Source organism: Mercenaria mercenaria, chromosome 4 (assembly GCF_021730395.1).
Source record: "Mercenaria mercenaria strain notata chromosome 4, MADL_Memer_1, whole genome shotgun sequence".
NCBI lineage: Eukaryota > Metazoa > Mollusca > Bivalvia > Venerida > Veneridae > Mercenaria > Mercenaria mercenaria.
In genome coordinates this window covers 93492440-93509054 of record NC_069364.1, presented here as the reverse complement: position 1 = coordinate 93509054, position 16615 = coordinate 93492440, and the positions used below count along the sequence as shown (strand labels likewise).

The window sequence follows — 16615 nt, the reverse complement described above, 5'->3', positions numbered from 1 at the left end:
CTAATATATAATTACTCGTTGTAAAGCTATAAATCATTCACCTAAATCATAACACAAGAGTTTAACATGAGACTGAGAACTTGACTAGATACTCAACTGTGCACCCTGTAGCTGTTGCAGCACTTTTAAAGCATAAGTCTAGTTTTTCCATCAACACACTTAGCTCCTCTTTACTCGGGGTTCGTGCATAAAACTCTAATTCTGTTAGATCAGGTATAATATTTGGTTTCGTTCCACCGTTCTTGATAACACCTTAAATGAATTTTCACATTTAGATTTATATCATTACTTTCCCTGGATTTAAATCACTACAATACTGCCATGTTTCATTTTTAAAAGTATATAAAACATTAGCATTCGTATTACAAGGATAGTATAACCAAAAACGTTATTGTATGCTTTGAATTTAAGTTTACAAATATGTAAGAAGAACATAGAAAATAATTAGATATAACCGTGAACTCTCCATGTTGGTTTAAACTGTTGTCTATGGCAAGATACATTCTGATAACATAACACAGCAGCATCAAGGGCGTTAACTCCGTTCCAGGGGAATGCACTAGCATGTGCAGCGTGTCCATGGTATTTGACAGTAACTCTGAAATTCAAAGAATTCTTATCACGAAAATTATGGATAATTAAAAGATAGATTCTTGCTTTCTTTCAGTAATACCTTAAGTCTTTACGTCTGATTTTTAACATAAACATAGCAGTACTTTTAATAAATACAGAATCTATCACGTTTCCTAACTTGAATTCTGACTTGATCAGTCAACATGCAAGAAAGTTAAATGAGATTATTTTGTTATGGAATATAAATACGCTTACGGTCTCTAACATTTGGAAAATTTAAAAGTGCTAAATTCGTTTTAAGTATTTTTTTTCATAAATTGCGATGTGCATCAAGGAGGATGTGTAAAGGAGCCAATGAGCTTCATGCTTAAATGCATTGACCACTAGATCGGGCGACATCAACAAAATAAAAGATTTTTTTTTAGAAATCAGGAAATAACAGCTATATACCTCAGAATACATGTTATGGAAACACATTAGTTGTTTTACAATTGTTTCCTTTCAAAATTGAAAATCGTTTGAAACGGGGTACATGAGGTAAACTGCCTCTATCATAAACCTTTATATTGAACCATCGTCAAGTACGTATTCCTCCGCGGTTTATTAGCCAAGAGCGCGAGAAAATTTATTGCCGATTGCCGACCGGGGCATGTTTCTTTTCTTGATTCAGCATTGTGAGATAGTTAAGAAACAATAATATGACCAAACTTCAATTTTAAAGAAATATTATTTTAAGCCAAAATCTTGAGGTAAATCCCTCAAAAGCCACTTACCAAAAGAACAGTTAAATTTCATAACAGACAACGTTTTCTTCTTTTATGTGGGTCAAAATTGTTTTCAATATTGAAGCAAAGAAAACTGTTAAAACTGGCGTGCATGTACTTTCAAAGTTTTCGATGGGGAAAATACCACGAAACCACTAAATGTCGTCCTCGACATTAGTAATTATGAAAATAGCACAGATAACCTGTACACATGAGCAGAAATCTTTTTCCGGATGTAAACAATGTCATGATTTCAGGCCGTTATATACCGAAACAGAAATGTTCTACGAATATGTGAGGAAGATAATTAATGCTTTGAAAACCAAAATATACATTATTTTACCGAATTCTCGGTAATACTGCTTGCGACCGCCTTTGTTGATGCGAAAACAGTGTACTTTCAATTTCATGTTCTAAAAACGAGTTTCGGTTTCATGAAAAATAAGCATTAACATAGTAAAAATGGACTTCAGATAATTCAATTGCATTTTTCAAAGTCTGAAATATAAGTGCTTGCAAAGCCATTACAAAGAAACATGTTGTACATACTGGTCAATAGCTAGAGCATGAATCGCATCCTGGTTGACTGGAGCTGGATGTGCCATCAGTGCAACGTCGACGTCCATGAACACCCCTGCCTCTATCATATCAATTTTACCACCGCCGCCTTCTTCTGCAGGGGTTCCAAGAATCGTGAGCTGAAGGTCAGCGTGTACACATATCAGTTAAAAGTTATAGATATAGTTTTTATTCACACAAAACTGGTTCACAAATAGATAAAACTAATTCTCATTTACACAAAACTGTTTCATCACATTAATTGCCTTACCCTGAAGTTCTCAGTATTGTTCTGCATAATACATTTACTCTATTTCAGTTTCGTTTTCAGCAGACAAAGTGTAGAATATACAAACATTGGACCATGCTAGTTTAGTAACTTGAACATATTTGTCAATATCTTTCCTCACCACCACGTAAGATTAAACCCATACACACATTTGATTTTTTTTTTAAATCGCCAAGCGTTTTCTCGTTGCTCTCTAAGGCAGCTCTGATATATTACCGGCTGTATGATCCACCTTGCAAAGCTATTTCTCGCAGCTTTACAAACTGTATTGCCTGCATAGCCAAGGAGTTCTTGATGTAATTAAGAGTGGCTCAGCTACATATATCGGCGATACAACGTATCTTAGTATCTGGGTTTTTGCTGGCATTAAAAGCGAATCAGCATGATACCTGTACCATTGGCATATTCTATCTTGCCAAGCGGTTTCTCGCTGCTATTTACAGCGGCTCTGATACCTACAGCAGTTGACTGTCCTACCTTGACCAGCGATTTCTCGCTGCCTTTTAGGGCGGCTCTGATACCGATACCAGATGACTATCCTACCTTGCCCAGCGATTTCTCGCTGCTATTCAAGGCATCTCTGATACCTATATCAGTTGACTGTTCATTTCTCGCTGCGTTTTAGGGCGGCTCTGATACCTATACCAGCTGTCTGTCCTACATTGCTCAGCGGTTTCTCGCTGCTATTTCGGGCGGCTCTGATACCTATACCAGCAGACTGTCCTACCTTACCAGCGGTTTCCTGCTGACCTTTAGGGCGGCTCTAATACCTATACAAGCTGACTGTCCTATCTTGCCCAGCGGTTTCTCGCTACCTTTTAGGGCGGCTTTGATACCTATACCAGTTGGCTGTCTTACCTTGCCCAGCAGTTTCTCGCTACGTTTTAGGGCTGCTCATATACCTATACTAGCTGACTGTCCTACCTTGTCCAGCGATTTCTCGCTACTTTTTAGGGCAGGTCTTGTACCTATACCAGCTGACTGTCCTACCTTGCCCAGCGGTTTCTCGCTGCCTTTTAGGGCGGCTCTGATGCCTATTCCAGCTGCTAAGCCAACCTCTGCGATCAAGTTATGTCCACACGCATGTCCAATTACAGGTAGGGCGTCGTATTCACATATCACAACGATGTGTGGACCGTCTGTACTCTCGCCAAATACCGATCTAAAATACAATATAGTACTATTTTAGTGGTGAACAAATATCCAACAAATAATTTACTGAATATTGCTTTGGATGCGGTGATATCTTATTTAGTTTCAGTCAATTCGGTGAGGATAGGCTGGGTGGGTTGGTGCAGAGTACTGCGTATATATCATTACCTGTGACAATATTTCACAAGGTTGCATTCTGTGCTTCTAAATGATCTTCATTCTTAGACTAGCAGTAATAATATGTTGACTTAATTGCCGTAACTTTGTAAACGTTCCTGTAAAATTATGGCTGTGAAAGACTGTAAAGTGTGTTATAGGGATAAAGGATACTTAGGTTATACTGAAACAAATTGTTACAAGTTACATCTCAATGCATGTAAATAACGGTTTGGATTAAATAGACAAATTACTAACCTTCGAATGAAAATTCATAAGTAAACATGGTTTGCCATAAAGTTGTTTAACGAGCGAATTTTGTGTGAAACATCCATTAACAAATGTGCGTTAATATATGGTTTAAGTTTTTTGGTACTGTCGTAAACACTACTTACACAAATAAACATTAACACTACAGATAAGATTTAGTAAGGTACGGTAGCGTTAAAGGCCTCCGCTAAAGTCTCAACCTAAATTTGTCGCTTGCATAAAAACATTGGTTTTCCACATTTTGCACATTTCGATATAATAATATGAAACTTGTTAACAAAAAAAAAAAAAAAAAAAAAAAAAAAAAAAAATACTGGTTTATTTCTTGCCGTGACGTTTGTTATGTCACTTATTTGCCAGAAAGTTTTGGTAAAGTAATCTTTATAGAGAACAGTTAGTGATTGCAATAATGGCTAAAATACGAAAGAAGATTAATAAGTGCAACGTACGTTTATTAACTTTTGCTCGAAATATCGACATACTAACTCAAGATTTAGACAAATTTGCTCATAGATTTCGAGTGAGTAACTAACGCGAAATTTCGTCCCACTAGAAATGTTGAATTACATTACGTTACTTGGAAACTTTGACAGTTCAAACATTTATAAAAGTTACATTAACAGAAATGTCGAGTAACTAACTCGAAATGTTAAATTTAAGCATCATTCGTTTTTAAACAGCAGTGTTTGGACTTTTGTCCGTTTTGTCCATCGGTCAAAATGAAAATGACATATACCTAAAATATACATGTATAGATTGTATCCATCATGTAGGGACTTCAACATACACTACCATACACGAATGTAGGACCTACCCTTATCTCTTAAGCTACTTCAGATTTCAAAAATTATCCAGGATATATACTTACATTTACACGTATTGTATATTCCGTTGATAGAGTCTCAAAGCAGCTCGTAAGCCTTCCTGGTATAGTCAACGGTCATGAAGAGAAATGGCTACATATTTTCGGCGAACGCCGTCTAAGAGCGTAATCGTGACCTGGATTAACCCATGCCATGTGACTTAAGTCTACAAATCTGATTACTTGATAACGTATTATAGATAATTTATCAGAACAAAAAGATTTATGCAACACTGTCTGATGGGACTAGAGTGTCTATTTTTCACTCTGCTAACTGTGCAACGCTGAGTGAAATGTTAGACAAAGCGTTTAGGTCACAAACCCGTATATAGTTTTCCCTATATATTCTATATAAAACTGATATTTGTAAGGAATTACCACACATAGCTAGACCCATTTCAGAGAGCAAATCCTTAGTTATGATAAAACTGATATAAAATTAAGAGAAAAGTAGGAGTCATGTATCTTCTAACAGAGATTTCACTTGTCACATTTGCTTACTGTAAAATCACATCAAAATCACACTGCTGTGACCTGGAAGTACTACTCATACTAAAATTGAGCTTCACTTCACCAAATACAATCTGCTCTCCCATTTTTCCTACCAAAATGTCAAACATACATCCACAATGAAATTTAAACAATAACCAGCTTCAATTTAGGCCTCTGTTGCCATGGCAAGTGAAAAATTAGTGTTCAAAAACCTGTCCGCCATTACGCGACTAGACTAGATGGCTCCCACGCTTTGTTCCTTTACTATAGTCAGGCCTTTATTCTTAATTACGCTATTTACAGTTTTAAAAGCTACGTTTCGCTTAGTATATTTAGCAAGAATATTGATATATCTAAAACGATAAGTAAGTTCAATAAATATAATAAAAACCTGTTCAAATTCCAACATATATCAATTTACAGAAAGAGCTTAATACTGTCTGCTTATCGCAAGAATAAGGGTGTGATTAGCCGATCGATTAAAGTTTTCTAGGCAGAGAAGTGCCTTCCAGACCACTCCTGTATTTATTCGTTGTAGAAAAAGCGAAACACATGTGTACCCCTACGAAACCTTTGTGAGAAATTTAGGGCCCATTTAACTTGTTAAAGTGCCGTGGTTAGTTTTGTTATTTGCAAAATGTTAGATAAATGATAGAATACCACAAATGATATGAAAACCTCATTAACTTCTTGCTTTATTACAATTCACCGACCATCTGTTTCAAAGATATTTCTTGTTTCCATATATTTCATTTTTTTCCAGACTCAATCTTTATTAAAAAACAGGGTTGAGACCCGGGATCGCTCACTGGTAATATGGGCCACAGTTTAAAGAAAAATGATACTAAAATATTAAAAGGAGGTCAGTAGGTTTTTTTATGGAAACTAAAAGTCAGTTTAAAAATCGGTTGCAAAATACATCAAACTTTTAAGGCGTATCAAAAAAATAAGAAAAAGGTCAGTGGTCGGGGTATAGTCAAGTGATCCTAAAGCTGGATCATGGGTAATAAAATTTAAAACAGTCTGGAAATTTGATTATAAAGTATTTTTTTATAAAACTCATAATTTAATAAGTGCCCCCCAGGGCGGTGCCTCTTTTCAACGGGGGAATATTTGAACAAACTTGTACGAGATCCCAGGAAATGCAATACCAAATATCAAAGGCCTGGCCCTTTGGGACTTCAACAAGAAGTTTTTTTTCCCTAAAAAAAGTTATTTAAACTTGGTCCAAAAAAAGGGGAAACCCAAAGGGACAAAATTTGAAAAATTTTGGGGAGAAAAAACATTAGGAAAGGCAACATCACAATATCAAAAACCTGAAAACTTGGTTGTAAACGTACCTTAAAATTCACCTTGGGTCTATCGCAAAATTATACACATTTTTTGTTACAACTTCCACTTACGGTTATAAGACAAAGCGTGAAGGTCCCATTTGTGGTATTTTTTAAAAGGGGATTTTTTATTCATTTTGTTTAAAATTTTTAGTAAAAGTCAAAAATTTTGAATTCAAAATATACGATCTTATAGACAGCCATCGATTTTTCGTGAAATATTTAAATTTTTTTGTCAAAGCGATTGCTCCCTTTTCGCCTATGAAATCTTTCTTTTTTGACAATTTTTGGAAAAGATAAATCTTTTTGCTTCGATATGAAAATTTCGAAATTTGAGTTTTTATAGAAAGCGCGGTAAATTTTTTTCAACAATTAGCAACTTTTTTAGCAAAAATTCATCTAAAATTTTGGGGCCAAAAACCCGAGTCAAAAACACCCAGTACAGCTCCGCTTCCTCAAGTTCCCCAATATCACAAAAGCATCGAAATTTTAAAGAGGTTTGTCCGTGGGACGGACTTTTTTTAAATATTATAATAAAATTTATTTTTATATATTAAAAATTTTATATAATATTAATTTAATATATTTTTATAAATAATATATATATATAACAACAAAAAAAAGAACCCGGAAGGGGAACAAAATATGTAAAATTATACAATGACTTCACACCCGCTTATTTTTTCTTAAATTTTTTAATATAAAAGTCACAAACTATTTTGTGTAAGGGGCTATCAGTTGTTATAAAAAATTCTATAAGCCAAAATTAAGTAACATTTTCCTTGCCCCAGGAACCAAAACTAATACTAAATAAAAAAGCTAAATATATTGTCTTTTTAAAGGGGTACATCTGGCGGGCTTGGTATTGTGATAAAACAAGTTTTCTATGTTTCTATGATATTGACTTTGGTTGCCTTTCTCAAGAAAGCTTGATATGTACAAAATTTGGATGCAACATCCCATTTGCAAAAAAAATTTCCCCTAATAGTAAACTTTTTACAATTAAAAGGAAAATATTCTTGTCCGTTGCGCTTTTTAGAAATTGCATTTAAAAATCATACCATTTTATCAAAAAAAAAAAAAAAACCCTGACAATGCCTTACATATGGTTCAAGGTGGATAGGAAGACAATAAAACACTATTAGACTAAGTATAGAAGAACTATATGTATGTAAGTACAGGGGGGCATTAATCATTTCATCGACTAACTTGCATGATCCTTTTTCTTACCCTTTCTATATTTTAATAAAACAGTCTAAACTAATCTTGGTAGGCTTCGGTTGGAGGGAAAATTTGGGAAAAACAAAAATTTTGTATGTAGATGTAAAAAGGGGATAAAATTGTCTTTCTCAGACAATCTGATTAAATTCCAATGGGGCATTCCTTGTATCAAAAAAATTTTCTACCAATTTTTTTTCCCAAAAATTTATCCAAACCCCGGGGGGGGTGGGTGGGGGGGGTTTTTTGGGGGGGTAACAAAAAATTGAAATTTTTAAACTGAAAGGTACAAATAGAACGGAGACTTTTTTGAAAGATAATGGGAAATATATCGAAAAAAGTAAAAATGTTAAAAGTTTTTTCTTTTTTCCCCAACCCGTCGAGATTTTAGAAATACCCTTTCCAATGCGAGTTTTTTAGGCGGAAAGGCAAATATCTTATCGTACGCCAAAGGTTTTTTCCGGATATAATTCATTAAAACTTTTTGGCAAAAATAATACGAAAAATAAAAGGTTTCTGTCTTTGTACGAAGACTTAAGTCAAGTTGTTTGAAAAAGTACGAGCAAAAGCAAGAATTTCAACGCGACAAAACCATTAAGTCTTAGGGACCTCGCTTTTATTTTCTGCACATGTGGAAACATTTTCTCACAACTAAAGACCCTTCTACACTTCCGTAATTAGCTTCGCGTTTTTGAAGAAACACTAACAATTTTCGACAAAATTTTAAAAAATCAACATGAAAAAAAATACTGTCATAGAAAAAAATATATCGCACTTTTTTAAAAAAGTTATATTGGTGAAAGTAATGCAAACCTTTAAAAAACGAAAAAAACTATACTTTATCCTAGAGTAAAAGAAATTTTGGTGAATTTAAAAACTTTTTCTAAGATTTTTTTTTTTATTTTAGTTGCAGGGGGCCCCAAAAATTCCAGATTTTATTACCAAGCCGAACTCAACTGACAAGCACAATTTATCAAAATATAACACAAATGACTCTACATAAATAAAACCCTTTTTCTGTATTACCGTTTATAAAAAAATTTAGGTTTTGGGGCCCTTTTTAAAAAAACTTTGGTAAAAAAAGGTATTCCCTTTAAAATTCGTCGGTTATATAAGTTTTGAACAAAATAAAATACCTAAACCCGTTTTTGTTAGAAATTCTTTCAATTCGAACATTTCCTCAAGAAAGTCTGTGATATTTGCAGGGCTTTGAATTCTCTAATTCCCCTCGGGTTTTTCCCAGATGTTTTGTACGTCCCAAATCTTTTATGAGTGTCATTCTTCTTTTGCCTTTGTTTAATCTGTCTTTCTTTCGACTCAAAGTAAGATACAAAGAAAAAATTTATTTTTTTTTTAACTGCAAAAAAACGTAAAAACTAAATGATATAGGTAGTATAATATACTAGTACAGTTTGCGTTTCAGAAACGTTTCAAACTGCGCTATATACTTTGTATTATCCTTAAATTGAAATTATAGTGAATTTTGTATTCTAAAGAAAATCCGAAAAATTTCCCACCTTACTTGGGTCAATTAATGGCAAAATAAAAAATGTACTTATTTTTGATTTTTTTAAACAACTGACGGTGATTCAAATCACTTCTTTTATACAGAAAATTTTCCCAGAGACTGTGACAAACCTAATGGAATTAAAAACCCTTTAGACCCAAAAAAATATAGTTTTATAATAAGTCGTTGCACAAAGTGCGATAAATCGTGAATTAAAATGATGCTTCAATTCCACATGGTTTATTGGTTTTGTATGTAAATTTAAACTGCAAAATAGCTTTGGCAGGAAATTAACAAGCGCCAAAATTTAACGGATGGACATATGGTTCTTTAGTAGAAAATCAACATCCTGTAAAAGAAAAAAAAAAAAGCAACCAAAATTTGTCAAGCACTGTCAAAAAAATCCGAAGTTACAGTTTTACAGGTTTTAACAAATAGATGTTAAGTGAAATTCATTTTTACATCTATTTGTTCTTTTAAATTATATATCAAATTAAAATAGTTGCATCCCAAAACCACACGACCATTTTATAAAAACAAAGTTTTATTTTACCTTGCAAATAAAAATTTATTATAATCCATAATTTTTCGTAACAAGCAACAAACAAAAATTTAAATAACCATCACTTTATTGTAGTTGAAGTAGTTTTAAATTTATAAAAAGAGATAGGTAATATTTTATAAATAGAAAAGCTTGATCTAAACGGAGACGGATGAATATAACTACATTTACACCCCCAAAAAATATTTCACTTTATATGTTTTTCGTTGTACATCCGCATCGGGAATAAGTGGAAATTTTAAATTATATGACCCAAATTCGTAAAAAAAAGACCCATTGAACAAAAAAAATCAAGGATTTTTGGGGGTACGGGGGCCACCCGGATGACGAGGCCATTCCAGTATACAAAAGAACTCTTAGACTACTCGAACAAACAAATCCAGGTTCACAGTGAGTATAAATGCCGGGGTGTAGAATATTCGGAAAACGATACTACTCCGGAAACAAAGAATTTTCCCCCCAAACAAAAAAAATTCAAGAAATGCGGGCAAGTCGGTACGGGACCATCAAGTAACGGCCCAAATAAGTAATTTAAATTTACGTAATGAAACAAAACACAGCCCCAAGATAAACTGGGAAAAGTATTATCCGGGGAATGAGACAGACAATTTTGCACAACGTAAGCACTTTGTTAGTTTTGTCTATTATGATAATTATTGTACTGATACCGATCTTTAAAACAAAAATAACCATATTAACAATTACTTGTCCTTTCTTTAAAAAGGGGATTTTTTAAAAAAAAACAAAACAAATCTTTTTTTTTTAATTTGATTTTCGCTCCTCGCCCTTTAAATAAAAAAATTTAAAATTTATCAAGATACAATAAAATTACTAAATATAAACATCCATCTAAAGACAATTTTTTTAAAGAGGGGACTTTATGATTTTAAAGAAAATTATTTGTGGTATATCAAAGTACACCAATTTTTATAAAAGCAAAAAAACTTTTAATATACAAAAGATAGACTCACATTGTGATTCATAATACAGGAGTCTGAATATTTTTTGAACCGAAATGGTTATAATTTAAAGATTTCACAATTTGTTTTTCTTTTTAAAATTTATATTTAAGGAAAATAGCACAAGGGAATGTAACAACCTTTGTACGCCAGCAGGTGTGATGAATTATTTAATGGCAATACTTAGATATCATACAACAATACGAGCAAAATTTCTTGTTTGGTAAATGTCAACCGACATACTTCAGGTCATTGGCCTTTTCCATTTTTTAAAAAAAAGACCAATGTGGTGATTCAAAGGGAAAATATCAAAAACAATTAGTCAGACGGGAGATACATACACAATACATAAAGTTTTCCCCACAAGACCCCTAAATGTTCTGGTAAATCTTTCGTTTACTACGAGTAAATTTTAAAATTTTTTTATGGAAATGGGTGCAATGAAAATTATTTTTTTTAAAAATCTTTACCAAACGTTAAATTTTGAGTTAAATTTAAATGTTTCTACGAATAGCAGAAAAGATTTAAAAAAACGTAAATTAAAAACTTTCAAAAAAAAAATCAATTGATGTGAAAAATTTTATTTATTCAATAGTCATCCATTTCTTCATTTATATTTCATTGTGCAACTTTAAGAGCTTTAAGGCTTTACGATAATATCTTAAAATCACTGCATATAGCCCACCTTTACAGAACAAAACATAGTAATATTTTTCTAAACAAAGTAAAGAAGATATAAAGAAAGTATTAACATCTATTATGTGCAAAAATAGTACGGTCACATTTATAACAAAGAATAGAAGTTATAGCCATATACGGCTAGCATAAATATAAGAACGGCAACGTAAACTAAGTTATTTTTCAAAATAACTGCTAGTATTACATAAATCACTTTTGACATAAACATTCAAATACTGATTTTGTGAAAGGCCCGGATAATTTAAATTTCTCTAGTTTCAGTCGGGAAGCATGCCTTATAAAGATTTGCGATCTGTTTTAAAACCCTAAAAAAATTTAAAGCACACAACCCAGGTTTTTCATTTTCCGCCAAAGGCGCTTATAAATAGGCTAATTGTCCTTTCAAAAGGGAAAATGTAATACGGGGACGCTAAATATTAAAGGGAAAAGAGAAATAATTGTTTTTTGCGAGCTCAATCTGGCCCCCCTGACCCTTGACCCCATTCATAAATACTTTAATCTTACCCTAAACTTAAATATAACTTTTTACCCTTGATACCCTGAAAATCTTTTTTAAAACTTTAGTTTAAAAAGAAAAAAACCCTTTGGTTTTAAACCAAAAAAAAGATTTTTTTTGGTCCCGGGCGGGCCCTTGCCCTATTCAAAAAATCCAAGCCGGACAATTTAAAAATTTAAAGGTTTAAACCCAATTAAAAAAAAATAAAAATTTTAAAAAATATATATAGATGATTTAAAAAAAAAATATTTTTTGGAAGAAAAATTTACTGATAAATAAACCCCCCTTATTTTTTAAAAAAAAGGGAGAAAAATGATAAAAACTACCTGTTCATCTTTTGGGGAAAAATGAAAACAAAGTTTGTTAAAAGTCAGGAGGTAATTAGATTTACAAAGCAATGTTACCTTTTTACCTAAGAAAAGGTTTTTAACACTTCCCGGGTATAATTATTTTGGGGGGGGAAATCCCCCAGATAAGGAAACCCCCCGCAAAGAAAATGGATGCAGTAGTTGGACCTGATTTTTGCTTGAAGTGATTAAAAAAGGGACATGTGAAAGCAAATGCTTTCCAATTTAAAAAAACTAAATCAAAAAACATTTGGAAAAAGAGCAAAACATTTAGGTAAAACCAAATTTAAAAAAAATACAAATTGGGGTGGGGCAAAAATCAAAAAAACGGGAAAAGGGGGGAAGTAACCCCCGGGTCACTGGAGCGATGAATTGCAAAGAATTACACAAACCAATTAAAAGAAAATTTGGAACGAAGAGGATAGTTAATGATATTTTTGATACTTGGGCAGCTGATTTGTTGACATGCAAGCTTTTTTAAAAAAATAAAAAAAAAGGATAAAATACTTTTTAACCGTTTTTGATTATTTTGTAAATATGCTTGGTTATTCCATTAAAGAAAAAAACTGGAGAATTTTTTACTGAAGCTTTTTAAAAAAATAATTTTAAAAAGGGGATTCCCGAAATTTAGGGGAGAGAAGGGGAAAAAATTTTTTTAATAAAAGTTTTAATCTTTTTGAATAAAATAAAATTAATATGTACCTACATTTTTTAAGGAAAGGCTTTTTAGTAATAGAAAGATTTTAAAGAAGTTTTTAAAAAATAAGTGGAAAAATTTTTTTCAGCAAATAATACTTAACTTATTTAGATAATTTGCAGGGTATGGGTTGATAAATATAACAAAAAAAACTTCTAGTATAAAAAAGACACCAACCGAAGCCAGTAAAAACTTAATAAAAGGGATTTTACTTTTTTAAATTTTTATGGGGATTTAAAGATACCAAAGACAAAGCAAAATTTAAAAAGGTGATCGAGTTCGCTTTAAACAAACTTAAAGACTTTTTGAAAAAGGATAACACCCAAATGGACGAGGAAATATTTATAATTTTAAAAAATTTAAAATACAAATCCCGACTCACTATTAAAGATTTAAAGATGAAAAGTTCAAGGTTATTTTTTGAAAAAAGAACTTTACCCACTACCAAGAAGTTTTTTGAAAAGAAAAAGTATTTAAAGAGACATAAGAAAAAACAAGCTTTTAGTTTTAAAAAGGAAGGGTTATAGCGAAAAATTTATAGTTGGGGGTTCCCTTTAGCGATCTTAACAATTTAAATTTTGAAATAAAAATTTAATTATATAAATATTTAAAAAAAATTTTTCTAATAATAAAGGAATAGAAACAATAGATCAATTAATTTTTCACTTAACTAAACTAGCTGCTCTTCAGAAAAAATTTTAAATTTTTTGGGAGGTAAGTACTGGGTTATATATTACAGAGGGTTTTTTTTTCAGTGCATTAGCACTTGTTCCAGCTATTCCTTTTTTGTACGTTTCGGGGCCCGTTCCATCATAATTTCAATTTTTAACGACTAAAAATTTACGACAAGAAATTTTTTTTTAAAAAACAACATCAAAAAAAAAAAACAATTAACCAAAAAAAAAATATCGAAAAAATAAATAAAGAAGAAGAGAAAAAAATTATTAGGATTTTTTACAAAAACATTAGAAATGCAGAAAGAAAAAAAATATCAATGCCTTTTGAAACGTATATGAAGGGAAATTTTAAAATTAAAGGGGTTTAAAAATAAAAAAAAAAAGGGGTATTAAAAATTTTCATGCATTTTTTTGAGATTTTTTTTCTATAAGATATTTTAAGGGTTAAAAGAAAGGTAGTAAAGATATTATACCAAAATTATCTAGCACTTTAGGAGAAAAAATGAATCCAGACAAAAATTCATATAAAAAAGTTCTTAAAAAAAGAAATGTTTTTAAATCAAAACTTAAACAAAAATTAGCGATGAATATAAAAATCATGTCATTGATAAATTTCAAAATGTTATAGTCCTTATCTTTTAAAAAAAAATTTTTTTGAATGAAAAGCGGTTGTCATTAATGAAAAGAAAATGCTGAAAAATTTTGATTGTCCAGACCAAAAAAATATTCGAAAAATCCCAAAAAAATTATTGCAAAAGGTTTGCCCCCTAAGGAAGAAAAAACATATAAAAGCATTACGCATCCAAAAACCCCTTTTATTAAAGGGGTTTAAAACAATGTGCTAAAAGGGAAAAAAAAAAAAGTTTTAAAAATGGAATATCAAAACACGGAAAAAAGAATAAATTTAAAAAATTTTTAAATTTATCTTAAAGATAATTAAAACTTTATTTATTTTATTACTTTTTTTAATTATTTTTTTAATCTTTTTTCTTAGTGATTTTTTTTTCTAAATAAAAATTTTAGATGGAAAACGAGAGATTACAAAAAAATTTTTAAAAAATTTTAAAAAAAAATTTAAAATAACAAAATCCCAAAAAATCAATTATATTTAACTATAAAAGACTTTATGAAAAACTTTAAAAATTAATTAAACTTTTAAAAAGGTTAAAAAAAAAACGTTGTTTAAAAATAAATTTTGGAAAATGGATAAAAACTGATACAATATAAACACTTATTTTCAACAAAGGTTTTGAAATTTTTAACACAAAAAAATAAAAAAAACTTTACATCAACTTTTGATGAAATATAAATAGAATTGGTAATTGGATTTTTGAAGGAAGTGGTGGAGAATAAGTCAGTTGATGCTCATTATATAAATAGATATAAGTATAATCCATTGGGTGCTTTAAGTTATTTGAATTACCAAAAAAAATTTCAAAATTCAATAAAGGATTAATAAATAAAAGAATGGATAAGAAGTTTAGATGGGTTTCATTTAGTTTCAAATTTTTCCTGTAACAAAAAAATTCTGAAAAAGTTTCAAATTATAAAAAACTATAAACGATTTTATTATACTGGGGAATTTAAATTTTCCCGTTACATTTAAAAAAATACCTAAAATAGAAGTTTTTTAAAAAGAAATATCATTTAATATTTTGGTTTTTTGAAGAAAAAAATATTTATCCTTGTACATATCAAAATATCAAACGAAAAACTTTTACATGTTGCTAATTAATTTTTAAAATAACTGATGTGACTGAAGAGGGGTAAAGCCACTGTGTCCCAAAATTGTTTGGATAAAAGCTTTTTAAAAGTTAAGAATAACAAAACCCAAAAAATACAAAAAGAAACATTTTTGTAAAAATTTCTTCAAATTTTTTAAAAAAGAAATTAATGAACACATCCAAAAATTTTTTTAGTATTTAAAGGGGATCCAAGGTGAAAAAAACCAAAAAAAGGGAAGTAAATACAATTTAAAAATTTTCTAAAGGTTTGCAGTACCTTTTTTTAATTTATGCTGATTTGAATCATTTCTAAAAAAATTTTAAATGCTTTTACCCCTCAAAAGAATCTTTATTACTGAACCATATCAAAATATATAGATTGGGTTCGGGTATAAAAATTTTGTTTCTATGAGATAAAAATACAAAAACCCAAACCCCGTTTATAGAGGCCCTAAAGCAGTTTTTAAGTTTTTGAAAAAAGCTTAAGGAAAAGGGGAAAATTTTAAAGAAATATTTTAAAAAAATTTTTTAAAAAAGAATAAAATGTCTAAAAAAAAGAAAGTGAATTTAAAAAAAAAAAAAAGTTTTTTTCATATTTGTGAAAAAGAAAATAGGAAAATGAAAATCCTGTCCGTGACCCTTTTATATAACGGGAAAAAACAGAGGAGTGTCACTCAGAATGTAATTTTAAATTTTAAAAACACTAAAATTCCGTTATTTTCAAATTTAAAGGGTTTTGACGGGCATTTATTATCAAAAATAGGGAAAATTTTAAAAAAGAAATTAATTTATTCCCAACATATGGGAAAAATAATGGCTTTATGTTTGACTTGGCTTTTTTGATTTTTTTCAATTTATTCTCAACATTTGGGTAAATAGAAAAAAAATTCCAGAATTTAAATCTTATCTCAAGAATTTTTATAAAAAAAAGAATATTAAAGACAAAAGGTGTTTTTTTCCATATGATTACATGGGTTTATTTTAAAAAAATTTAAAAAAAACGAATTCCTTCTAAAGAAGATTTTATTAAAAATTTTAAAAGAAAAAAAATATTTGTAATGATACGAAAATGCTAAAAAATCTGGAAAAAATTTAAAAATTAAAACAAAGGAGAATATATGATCTATATTTAAAAACTGATGTATTTTTTAGCTTTTATTTGAAAATTTAGAAAATTTGTTTGGGGTATACAAATTAGATCCTTGTCATTATTTTTTTGTCCTGGGTTACTTGGGGGTCAATGTTAAAAATGACGGAAAATTAATTTAATAACTGATAGTAT

The 16615-nt window shown here is 30.4% G+C and overlaps 1 protein-coding gene across 1 annotated transcript; it reads right to left on the bottom strand.

The window, feature by feature from the left end:
- Nucleotides 1-61: 61 nt before the first annotated feature.
- Nucleotides 62-10959, bottom strand: LOC128556700 (peptidase M20 domain-containing protein 2-like). Its single transcript, XM_053542337.1, has 5 exons — nucleotides 10937-10959; nucleotides 3109-3346; nucleotides 1887-2035; nucleotides 456-598; nucleotides 62-252 (listed from the first exon to the last, which is right to left on the bottom strand). The coding sequence occupies exons 1-5, from the start codon at nucleotides 10957-10959 to the stop codon at nucleotides 62-64; spliced, it is 744 nt and encodes a 247-aa protein (XP_053398312.1).
- Nucleotides 10960-16615: the final 5656 nt, after the last annotated feature.